Genomic DNA, 12,803 nt, shown 5'->3' with positions numbered 1-12,803 from the left:
TCCTTTTAGCCCAGAGTTTTGTAGCCATCCAAATGCAGTTTTCTATCAACATAGATAGAAGGCAGTGAGGTGGCTCTATGGCTAAGAATCTGTGCTTGTGGCTCGAAGGTTGCTGGTTCTTATCCTGTGGCTGGCAGAGGAATCCTACTCTGTTGGGCCTCTGAGCAAGGCCCTTAACCCCAACTGCTCCAGGGGTACTGTATAAATGGCTGACAATGTGCTCTGGCCCCAGGCTTCTCTTTCTGTCTGTGTTTCTCATGGAGAGCAAGTTGGGGTATGTGGAAAGACAAATTCTTAATATAAAAAATTGTCCAAAGAACTGATCTTGTCTAATATAATTGTTAAAAGTCTGTTTGTAAAACTGACTGTGGAGTGGCTTCGACAATAGTTTGTTGATTTTCTCTTCGATGAGTGAAGACTTCATCCTACCCTTGATAGACTCCCAGCTAGATGTTGTTGTATGGGAGCTGATTTCAGGCTTGATGTATCAGCTCCTGATTTTCTTGATTATGTTGACCAGAGAGTATTTCTTCTTCATTTTTCCATGTGTTATTATGAGCCTGGTGTACAGTATTTGTTGGATCCTCGCTTGATGTACTTGCCTAGGCCATCAATTGTGCTCTTGTATGCGGTTTTCAGCTGAGTGAGCCCATGGCCACCACTTCTCCTAGGTATATATATTAATTCTACTGTACATCGGCTTTTGGGTGCAGGAGACCATACTTTGTTAGCAATTTTCTGGTCTTCCTCTCCATGTCCTGGATTTTCTGCTGTCTCCAGTCAATCATTCCAAAGCTGTACTGCGGCGTGGGCACTGCTTAGCTGTTAATCACTTGCATCTTGTTCTTCGAGTTAAGCTCAGTGTCATTATTATTATTATTATTATTCCTTACACTTATATAGTGCTTTTCTGGACACTCCACTTAAAGTACCTTACAGGTAATGGGGACTCCCCTCCACCACCACCAATGTGCTCACCACACATCAGCTATCAGTGGGAAGGAGAACAGAGTGATGAAGCCAATTCATAGGTGGGGATTATTACAAGACCATTAAATTTTTCTAGGACGCCGGGGTAACACCCTTACACTTTTTAAGAAATGCCCTCGAATTTGTAATGGCCACAGAGAGTCAGGACCCTGGTTTTATGTCTCATCCGAAGTATGGCGCTTTTTTACAGTGCAGTGTCCCCATCACTATACTGAGACATTAGAACCCACACAGACTGCAGAGTGAGTGCCCCCTACTGGCCCCACTAACACCTCTTCCAGCAGCAAACTTAGCTTTTTCTATGAGCTGAGCCCACGCAAGTACTGGCCAGGCTTATACCTGCTTAGCTTCAGTGGGTTGCTAGATGTGAATTGCAGGGTGATATAGCTAGTTCTCCCTTTCATGATGCTTGTATGTTAATGATATTTGTGTTAGTTTTCTCCATTTTCCAGTTTCCTCTCACCTTCCAAAGACATGCTACTGGAGGTAGACTAATTAGTGTCACTGCATTGTCCCTGTGTACGTGTCTAACGATGGGCTGGCATTCAGTGTTATCCCACCTCTGGCCCTTTGCTTCTGGAGCAATTGCCATGACACTTATGGTAATAAGCAGTTTCTGAGAATGGATGGAATACTTCACAGTTTTATGTCAATAATAATCAATATCACCAGATTCAATGCCCTGGCCTATTTAGTGCAGCATATTGAAAGTGTGTTTGAAGTCGTGAATACATACACATTGTTTTCTATATTATTGTTGTGCTAATATGCCAGTGTGTGGGCTATAGTCAGTGAAGATGGGAGATAAGCCTTTGTCAGCTCCTCAGAAGTTGAATGGGTGTCAAATGGTTGAAGTGAGGAACTAGGATTGACTGATGAGCACAGGGGCCAGCCTTTTCATAGAGGCTCCTCTGTATATGCTAAAAGCTGGAAGAAATAGCTATGGGACTGCTGTTGGGAAAGACTTAAGTTTTCATTCACCTCTGATATTGTATTCAAAGTCAAAGTCAGAATGGACTTCTTCAGAACGAACAGTGAGGCACGAACCAGAGGACACAAATGGAGGTCTGTTTAAAACCAAGAAAAAGAAGCACTTCTTTACTCTGAGGCAGGTGGGTGTGTGGAGCAAGCTACCCAGTCATGTACTGTAGTTGAAGCTAATACCTTAGCTTCTTTTAAGAAACAGCTGGGTGATATCCTGGTTTGATTAACTACTAACTACCACACAGTTGAGATGAGCCAAAAGGCCTACTATTATTTGTAACCTTCAAGTTCTTTATAATGTTTTTTTTCCTCCTTCTTCAACTTGCTGTCAAAAGCAGGACACTGGAGGTCACATTGTTTCTTTGCCTTTATTACCCAGTTTCATGATTTTGTCTATGAATTTACTTTGACCTACTTAATATCTGCATTTACATATTTTACAGTTGTGTTAGATTATTACCATGGGAATTAAATGAATGTCAGCAACTAATAAGAAAGCTATCTAAAAAGTAAGGAGAAACATCTCTATTACTATAACAGCTGAACAATGCAGTATAACAACTTGTCTACATCTCTCATGTGTTGTTATCAGCCAGAGGAGGTGTGTCCTTTTTGATTTGGAGATGCTTTTTGACAATTTTTTATTGGTCACCTTGACTTGGAAAAGTAGTAATGACCGTGAAGTACAAGTTTAACAAGATGACATGATTGTGCTTTTTGAAAATAATAATTTATAGTGACATGTTTCTACATTTTTTTCTTTTTGTGTTTACATGTGATTTCTCTGCGTGCTACAATTTATTTTTCCTTCCAAATACATGCTGGTGAAGATAGATATAAGATTTGAAAAAGGGGTTAACACAAAGACGTCTTGTGACACAAGACATTTCATGCTTAGGCACCTTTGATTTATGGCAGGGATGGGAGTTAATTGATATGGAATTCCAAGTGCAAGATAAAGACTCACTAACTAAGGAAAGATAAAACCGACCATTAAAAGTGTTCAAAGTCTTGGGAATGTCCAAACACAGGTGGCTTCCCCATTACCATGGTAACAATTTGTGTCAAAAGCGACTGAAATTTGCTATATTAACTGGAAATTTTGTACCTATATTTTGAACAATACTTGGGTCTTATTGTTCCTTGGAGTTTAAATAAACTCAGTTGTTTAAACTCCATCTCGGGTTCCAGAACTTATTTGTCTGTTACTACACTGGTTAGTTAATTAGTTTTTCTTAATTCTGTCTGGGTTCTTATATGGGTATGTATATTCTGTACATACTGTAGTGTCAATCTAGGGTGTAATCCTGCTTTGCACCCAATGAATTCTTGGGTTACATATTGTAATCCATTACATGGTATCTGTTGCAACTTAGTTTCCAATTGCCTTTCAGATAAAACTCATCTAACAAAGTTCTGCTTATAAACATTTACAAATATTTTTTATTTGGTTAGTATTCCCAAGACCAAGAGTATTGGTCATAAGTTACTCAAAAGGATTTGTAAAGTTAAAGTAACTGCAATCATGATTTGGACTATGTCACCATTTTTAATGATTCATTTTCAAACAATTTCTCATGGGTAGGCATTTCAGATGCTTTATATCAGCCCTATAACAAGTTCTGGCTACAACTGACTACAGTTCCTGTTTGCACAGGACCGGCAGTGTCAAGAGGTATTCCAACAAAGCAATACATTTTTGAAAAGCAGGGAACAGGGCTCTCTTGCTATCTCTGTCAGTCCTGCTCGTCTGGCTCCATAAGCCTATTTTTTTGGAAGTGCTGGAAGTGAAGAAGGATTGAAGATTGAAGAATTGAAAAGCTACAGAAGGGAGTCTGTACAATCAGGACAAATGAACTCAACAAATCTATTACCCATTTGTGTGCATCCTCACTATGCAAATAACAGAGCACATCTGGGCTCACGTAATGACAAGTTGTCTCAGGAATCCCAAAATTAGATGCCTATCAAGGCCATTCCTAACAACATAAGAATGGCTACAAATAAGAGAAGGCTATTCCACGCTTCTAGCTCCTTTCTGTAGCTACTTCATCCAAGGATCTCATCCGGAAGTTTCTTGAAAGAATCAAGGATATTGACTGTAATTGTGACTGGAATTGCTCATTCCAGACTCCCACAACTCTTTGCTTAAGCATCTGCCTGCCGTTCTTGGTTTTAAATACATTTCACCATGCGTTCCTCTTGTGTCCCCTGGTGGGTGTTTCACACTTGATTCTTATGCTTAGAGTCAATCAGTTAACAACAGATTTATCATTCCCAGATCACCCATGCACCACTTGACTGAGCTAAAATCTGAAGTACCAAAGCTCTGATGCAGTTTGAAATTGCCTTGTGGAAACATACATATAAATTATCAGTTTAAACGGCTGTCAATTTTTCAACTAATGTGATAAATGAATGTAGCCCTCCCTACACCAAAAAGAAGCTTTCCAATGTTGTAATTCTATAAATTATAAATACATGTTATTTTTTGGTTGAATTAGTGTTTCTAATTATTGTTATTTTATTTATATTGTCACAAGAATAGTTTAATAATGGTGAAACTAAAAAGTGCCATATGACCTGTTTATTTGAAAGGCCTCTGCCTAAACAAAGCACTGTGGAATAAAGTGAGGTCCTTTCACGCTAACGACCCTTTGCAAACACTGCATTCCAGACACTTTGTACACACTCCCTAATTTATTTAATCTCTCAAGTCTCTGAACATGTCATTCATTAAATTGAACTTCATACTGTTCTTCACACATCAACTTTTCACGCGGATCCCCTGTCTCTGCGCCCCCTTTAACAGAACTGTGTGTGTGTTTTTAACAAGCTCCTTTCTGTCCGGGGGAATTTGACGACGCTCCCTCTTAACCCTCTTTTGTATCGATCGTGTCTCCAGCAGCGCCCGCGCCTGCGCCGCTGTCTCAGCCGCACTAAACTACACCAGACCCGGCTCCATCCTCTAGACTCAGCCCCTTCCGAGGCACCAGCCATCCATCTACCCATACAAACACCCAGGGGGGAGTGTGTGAGAATCGCAGTCTGGAGCCGTAAGGAAGTTCAGAACTAAGCCGTCGGACAGAGACTCTTGTTATTGTAATTATTATCTTGCAGCAGCCTCGAGACAGCAGACTGCATTGCAGCGATGGAAAGAAAGGTAGGCTTTTCTGCCGCGGCATCACGTTATCAGTATTACTAGCTATTCCGCGATGATACATTTTTTCGTCTCTGCAATGCAAATTGTTTTCTGTCCACCATTAGAAGCCCATGCTGCGCAGCCCAGCCCACCTTGGCACGACTAGGCTGACTGCCAGCCAGAATCGAAGGCAAGGGAGTTTTTCAGCTGAATCTGTCAGTGTTCAGCGCAAGAGAGAATTTCTTTTAAATAAAAAAAAAAATCAAGGAGCAAAAAAATTAAAGGGGTATCAGGGATGCATTGAAATAGTTACTCTGAAAATAAGAATGATAAATATTAGTATGTCCTGTATTAATCATAAGAAATGTAATAATTTTCAATACAACCACCGAATTCATTTCTGTAAAAGTACCAATACTCCCCCCACAACCTTCCTCCTGAATTCCCCCCGCCCCGTTTCTCCCCATATCTCCCCCCACCCCCACCATGTTCCCCTCCCCTTCTCTTTTCTGTTTAGCGCTGTAGACACGGGGGGCTTGTTAACCTTGACTGGTGAGAAACAGACACTTGAGGAGTAGAATATACTGTAGACATCCCCCCCCCCCAACCTCCTCTCCCCTCCCGTCTCCTGAGCTACTGTAGTCTGCAGGCAAGGCAGCAGTGGTACCTGAAGAGACTTCACTCCCAGGTTCTCTATTGCCATATTGTTTTCTGCCTTCATGTACATAAATAAATTATACATTATGGACGCATTTTTTTTTGCGGCCGTAATGTAAACGGAATTTCAAATTGCATACCTCCCTTCCTCGTTCCGTCCCTTTTTAAATTAGTCTTTTCAGCGGCTGCTGCGTGTAGAATTTAGAGATGTTCAGATTCTGGCAACATGAGTGCGCTGAATGCTCTGTGGCATCTTCGTCAGGCTGCCGACTATAACACCCGAGCTGTTATAAAAATGCAGGACGAAAACCTAGAACGATACTGGACAAAAAAACTTGGCAGGCTAGAGTGGAATGAGCATTATTGATTAACGGACGAGTGAATTATTCTGGTCTTGCAGAGACTGGTTCATAAATCAATAAATAAAATGGGAAAGGCTTAATCAACAAGGCAGGATTGTATGTGCATCTTAGATGCCTCTGTGTGTGGAAATAAAGCAGGTCAGGAGGGGAAAGGTTTCATTCTTCCTTTCATTTGGGCCCTTAACCTGACAAGGTAGATATGTAGTAGATGTTTCAGTGTATTAGCTGGCTATCTGAGGCACCCCTCCCCCTCTCCTGTACATCACTGCAAACTGTCCAGAGCTACTGTACATAGTCTATTAGCAAGTGTCACAATAACATTCTTCATGTGCGTTTCCATTCGGTTTCTCTGCAGACCTAAATTATCCATGCTCCTACAAATACTTCCTTGATGCTTATGGTTGAAAGCGTTTGAAGTTACAGCAAAAAGAATCTCATGCTCGAATGCCAATCCAAGTTTTTATGTTTCTGCGGTCTTCTTTTGTTACCCATCTCGTCTGGTTGGTTGCTAGGACAAGTTAATGAGACAAGGTGGTCCTTTTCTCAGCCTGCACTACCTCTGGTAATGCATTTTATGGATAGGTGGGCTTCCAGATTAATTTGTTTCTCTGACACCATGACAGTACATGCAGCAGAAGGAAAACTAAATGGTCTCAAACTTGGTTCCATGTTGTTGTTTTGCAGGCATATGTGTTATAATCTCACTTTATCCATCAAGCAATTGCATTCCCTAACCATGAGTAATTCTTCAAGTAATAATAAACATGAATGCTCACCAAATAACATCCATACTACTTTGAGCACAATTGTGTGTCTACAGGCTTAGAAGATTTGGTTAACAATGCCTGTCTGTAGGCTTTCCCTGGTCGTCAGTGAAGGTAGTGCTGTGTTTCAAGTTTGGAAGTTAACTGTTAGGAACAGGAAATGTGACAGTGATCCAAACCATAACTGTTAACATGTTACCCGAATGACTGTGCTCAGTCAATAGCACAAGTACAGGTATGTGAATGAGAGAAAAACCATATATTATTATCTTAGTGCTTTAAAATCCCTTTTCTTTCCTCTCTAACTGAGATGACATTTATAATTCCAGGAAAGAGGAAAAACAGCTGTGGCCAGTGATGTGGTTTAATAGTGTTATTAGTGCTGTTATCACATGGAAAGCAAGGAATGTAATACTGGAACTGCACTCAGGAATGCAAGGAATAATATTGAGCAGTTTACCATGATTACTACTTACTCTAGGCTTGTGGTTGTACTTTTTTATACATTATCTTGCTTGTAGGTCTTTTTGCTTTCTAAGGCATTGGTTATAAAAGTCTGGGCTGTCTTAATACTGCTGGTACGAGCCACTGCTGTTGCCTGTTATTCTTACATTCTTTTTTGTTTCAGTTCATGGAAGGAAGTCAGTATAGGTATTCTGTGCTTTGCTGGTCATGTTGTCATGGTTGTGATCCATAGATTGTTAACTGCATTGCAACTGAGCATTTAAAATATTTTAAGTCGATCCATGGAGTCACCAATCCAAATGGACACACCTTTTCCCTCTGCACAGACTAAATTATGATGTGTGAAGTGATGTCAGTTCTTCCCATGCACAATTTCCATTTAGAAAAAGCAAAGATTTCATGCAGTTGCAGGTTGACAAGAACAGACAACATTTGTGGTTTGTGGGATATTGTGGGATTGTATGGTTCTATTGGAGGTGTTGCTTTAGGACGTTTGTCATTGTCAGATGGTCACATATCCTTTTGAGACAGATTCCTAAGGTGACTCTTAATATATTCACTGAACAACGGTCCATCGCTAAATTGGCTTTGTTGCATGTCACAAGGCGGTATGATAAAAAAAAACTAATTTTGCTTGAAAATAAAAATAAATCATCAGGCATATTTTGAATCACCATATTTTGGTGATATTCTGGCTGTTACCTATATGTAGTTTACGGGTGCTCTCTGTTAATATGTAACCTAATTTGCTTTGACTTTTACCTATTCTTGGATGTAAAACCAACTACATGTAGCTGTTTATGTAAGTTCCAGTCAAAGGAAGCTTTCATTGATTGGAAGTGAAAGAGCCAAAATAGTTAACCAACAGGCAGACAAACTAGTATGTTTTGTCTTTACAATGGATCAGTTAAGTGTGAGACTTCTTTAAACACCGGTCTTTTCGCCAACAGGACTTTTATGATAGAAGAAGTAGTCATTGTAATATTGTAGGTGCTATTAATAGGTTTATTCCATGCTGAAAAAAGAAGAAAGAAAACACAACGTTTCGGCCTTGGAGCCTGCTGAACATATCTGCTGAACACATCGCTCAAATAAGGACTGCAAATATATAGCATTTCCCCTCAAGCAGACCTGAGAGGGTAATTAATTCAGTATATAATATTGGAATTGTTACTGTGCACACCTGAAGAAGGCTCCACGGCCAAAACGTTGTGTTTTCTTTCTTCTTTTTTCAGCATGGAATAAACCTATTACTTGTTCCTTTGCAGCCTACGCATGCTGATGCAGCTACCCACCTGAACTTGTAGGTGCTATGTAGAACTGAAAGAATATGTTCACAGTTTGCTCATCAGGTAATTTCTAGAAGATTTATTTACCGATGCATATACAATGATGTATAGCATCTTGTGATGAATAAGAAAATGTAGTGTCAATGTCAGTTTCTGTCGGCAAAGCCAGCTTCCTGTTCTGGGAGAGATAGGAAATGTAGGAAGCAGACTGGCTTTGGATCCTGCTGAACACATCGCTCAAATAAGGACTGCAAACATATTGCAATTCCCCTCAAGCAGACCTGAGAGGGTAATTCATTCAGTATATAATATTGGAATTGTGACTGGAGTTTTTGTAAAACAGAACTTACAGAAGCAATGCAAAAGCATGCTGATTGTATAATTTAGCCTTTTGACCTGACCAGACATAACTAAAGAAATATTTAAAATATGTGTAAAATCTTCATTTAGTGGGGAATGCTGTGCTTTTTCAATGTGCTTTGCTTTTTCAATGTGCTTTGCCTTAGTGTTCACCAATTAAACGCTCAGGAACACATATCAAAGTGCCTTACATTTGACATGACCTACAGTACAGTACATCAGACCACCTTGCATTCTCAAACACTTCATAGTAAAGGCCTCTCTGTGTGTAATTATTCAAATTTGCAGTTTGCTTCTTGATACTCTCTCCTCCCTCCTCCCTCCCCCCTCCTCCTGGAGTTACACAATGTGCTCACTAATTTAGGCTGTGGCTTTCTGCACAGTGTGTTTGTGCATTTTCCAAAAAAGGGTGTCTTCAAAACTCCCCTGTTTGATATGTAGTGTAGCTTTCCAAGCTGTATAAAGTGAAGTTGACCTTTAACAGTGTTTACCTGGAAAGTTAGCTAGGTAGTTTTGTGCATTTACTGTCCTTTTCCTCTAAATTGTATCTTTCCTCCACTTTTCTTTGCTATAGCATAAGCTTGTTTTCACTGTTCTTTACACATTAGTCTAGGCTAGAGTTATTTCAAATATTCATTAAAGCATTGAATATTTTACCACACTGATATGGCTGTCTCTCCTCTCTCTAATTACATCTCTGACATAAAAGCATGGATGATTTAATCCTTCCTTCATCTAAACTGTGACAAGACTGAAGGCATGCTTATTGGAGTGCCCCATCAACTGCCAATGTAGTAACCCAATGTGGATGGTGCTTTAATTGAGCTTCGGTGAAAACTGGAGGATGGGGGGGTGAGTTTTGATCCAGGCTTGACATTTGACCCACATATGCAACATATTGTCAAAACATCATTCTTCCACCTCAAAAATATTGCCATACTATGTCCTATGTTGTCGCTAACTGTTGCTGAAAAGCCGGTTAAAACTTCAATCTTTTCCCATATTGACTATTGTAAAGCTGTACTCGCTGGGGTATCTAAATCCACATTGAACAAACTGCAGTATGTCCAGAGTTCAGCAGTCAGAATCCTGACCAAATCTATTGCAAGTGATCACATTACTCCTATCTAGGAGTCCATGCACTGGTTTCCTCAGAGATTTTGTGTGGACTTCAAAATCCTCATGCTCACCTATAAGGCTCTGCATGGCTTGGCACCTCAGTACCTGTCATCCTACTCCCCACCTCAGAACCTTTTCTCATCTAATTCTGGTCTCCTGTCTGACACCCAAGCCTGTCTACACTCTTTGGATGACAGGGCCTTCTCCTGTTATGCTCCAAAGCTCTGGAACTCTATTCTAAAAGATATTAGAGAGTTACCTTCCCTCAGCTCTTTCAAATCTCAACTCAAAACCTTATTTTTTAGAAGGGCTTTTATTTAACTGGTTCAGTGCTCCTTTGCTCCTGCTGTATTGCATACTTCCTTCTACTATCTCCTCTCATGCAGATTCAATACATATATTTTGTGTATTTTTTTGTTTTGTTGTTCTGTAAAGCGCATTGAGATGCCACTTTTAAAGGCACTATGTAAAAATAAAGTGTATTATTATTAGGGCCATAATACACCAACCATTGTTACATAGTGTATTGCAAAAAGGCTGAGTCACCAATGCTTTGAGTTTTTCTTCTATTATTTAAAAAGGACAGTTCATTTCCTGCAAAGTCATGAAGGGTAACACTGAGATTTTAGTTTCCATCAGGAAAAATAAACATGATGGAATTCCATGTTTAAATCGGTATTAATTCAGATGTGGTGTCCTGGAGCTCCAAATAAGTAATAAATGTATTCAGAATACATTTATCAATAAATTAATCAAGTAAACTGAAAATCTGTTATTAGTGTTTCCGAAAAGGGGCCTGAAATTGCATGTCATATAGGGAGGTGGATCTTAATCTCAAGAGATATCACGGCAGAAAGCTCTGGAATGGAGTGGTCGTAGTTGCATTCTGAATGCCAGTTTCCTTGAGAAGTAGAAATTAGAGTATGCCTTGGGACGTGTAACATAATGAAGTCAGTCGTATGAAAAGGAACAAGTCCATGTGATGATTTGAAAAGCGAAATTAAAATGTTATCATTGACCACACTGGTAGCCAGAGAAGTGTCTTGAGAGCCTCAGTCAAGTGTTCAGTGGGATTAGTGCTTATGAAAGCCTCTGGCATGCATTTCTTTACCAGTTCACAGTCCTGGATAACAAGCTGTCATTGTATCCAGAGACAACTGCAGTAATGAAGACTTAGTATAATGAAGGTATGGGTATGAAGCAACATTTTCGATTCAAACTGAAAAAAATCATCACTGATGCCAAGAGGTTCTCTTCAGTTCAGCGATGCAAAGGTATTAACTAGAAAATACAGCAAAGAAGAAGGAAAGGTGTTGTTCTCTTCGCAAGCCTTTCTGCACAAGGTGAATCCAAACATTCAAACAATATCATAGGCGCAGTCCTGCGGTGTTTTATCAGTGTTGATATGCTGTATTTTCAAGGCTGTTAATGACATTTTTGAAACAACATGAGCACAAGTAAGGACCAAATGTTAGGTTGTCAGGAATGAGAGCACAACACCAATGCTCTCTCAAAATGCTGCCATTTTTGTGTGTTTCCTTGTTTTGATTTTGATTCAATGGAGAGTGTTAAAAGCAGTTTGTATTTTTTCCCCCGGTTTTCTGACACTTCTCTAAGCTGGAGCTTTCCCTTTGACAAGCGTGCGTCAGGGAGGGCGATAGGAGGCAGCCAGTTCCTGTTTTCACTCTGTCAGTCTGGTGTAGATGCTGATGTCAAGCTGTCATGCTGTGGAAAACAGAACTGATATGAACCTGAGCAGTTTCTTGCTGGCTTGGCTGCCTGTCAGCTGGGGAACACATGTCTTGAAGACAGGAGGTGAATCCAGGAATGATGATCTTCTGTGCAAATATTTAGAGTGTCTCTTTTGAGCTCTGCAAAACTGGTTAGTGGAACCAGTGGCATCAGCGATCTAATGCTGATCTTCACCAGTTTATCTTGGCCAGCACTCTCTGGTTACATGGCATTCTAAGTGTTCTTTTTTCTAATCTCAGTGATATCAGTATTCAAAGACCTAGCTTTCCATGTGTCACACCTCAGCCACTTCAGAAAACAGCAGTTTTATTACCACAGTCTTGAGACAGCAACAGATGTGTCAGGGATAAGTGAGCAGCAAAGACGTGATCCTTCCCTTCCACAGTACAGTGGTCTTTTATCGAGCTTCCTGGGAAGAGACAACAGAGATAACCTGCCATCCAACATCCGTGAGAGGAGTCCCACTGGGCAAATCAAACACCAGTTCACAGCCTGGGATCAGACGGATTTTTACAAGGGAAAAGAATGCAAAGAGAAAAGTAGTGAAAAAGAGCACAAGCGAAAGAGGCAAAAAAGAAGCGGAGAGAATGATTCTGCCGATAATACGGGAAGAAATCTAGGGCAGCATAAGCAAGATGAGAATAATTGAGGAAAAGGAAGAGATTGTGAATCTGTGAAGCAGGAGGAAGCTAAAACAGTAGAAAGCACAGTAAAGAAAGCATCAGAAATAGAAGAGTGTAAAATTTGGTTATGCTCTGAATAATAGCATTGCCAACATTTTTGAAAGGCGAAAATTTGCTTTGAAATGATAAAACCGTTTTCAATGAAACATGGTGATCAAATTTCTTAAATGAAATGCTGAATATGTCATGAGATCTTCTTGTCATTATATTGGCAATGTTACACTAGAGTGCAGTTT

At 40.0% G+C, this 12,803-nt stretch overlaps 1 protein-coding gene across 1 annotated transcript in view; it reads left to right on the top strand.

The window, feature by feature from the left end:
• The first annotated feature begins 4,887 nt into the window (after nucleotides 1-4,887).
• Nucleotides 4,888-12,803, top strand: part of smarcd3b (SWI/SNF related BAF chromatin remodeling complex subunit D3b) — a 103,943-nt gene continuing 96,027 nt past the window's right edge. Inside the window, exon 1 of the mRNA XM_069191157.1 lies at nucleotides 4,888-5,137. Within this exon, the coding sequence (XP_069047258.1) occupies nucleotides 5,126-5,137 (12 nt within the window). The 5' untranslated portion in view covers nucleotides 4,888-5,125. The remainder of the gene's footprint in view (nucleotides 5,138-12,803) is intronic.

The sequence above is a fragment of the Lepisosteus oculatus genome, chromosome 6, assembly GCF_040954835.1.
Source record: "Lepisosteus oculatus isolate fLepOcu1 chromosome 6, fLepOcu1.hap2, whole genome shotgun sequence".
Taxonomy (NCBI): domain Eukaryota; kingdom Metazoa; phylum Chordata; class Actinopteri; order Semionotiformes; family Lepisosteidae; genus Lepisosteus; species Lepisosteus oculatus.
Note: the sequence above shows the minus strand (reverse complement) of the source record. Positions and strands in the feature narration are given on the sequence as shown.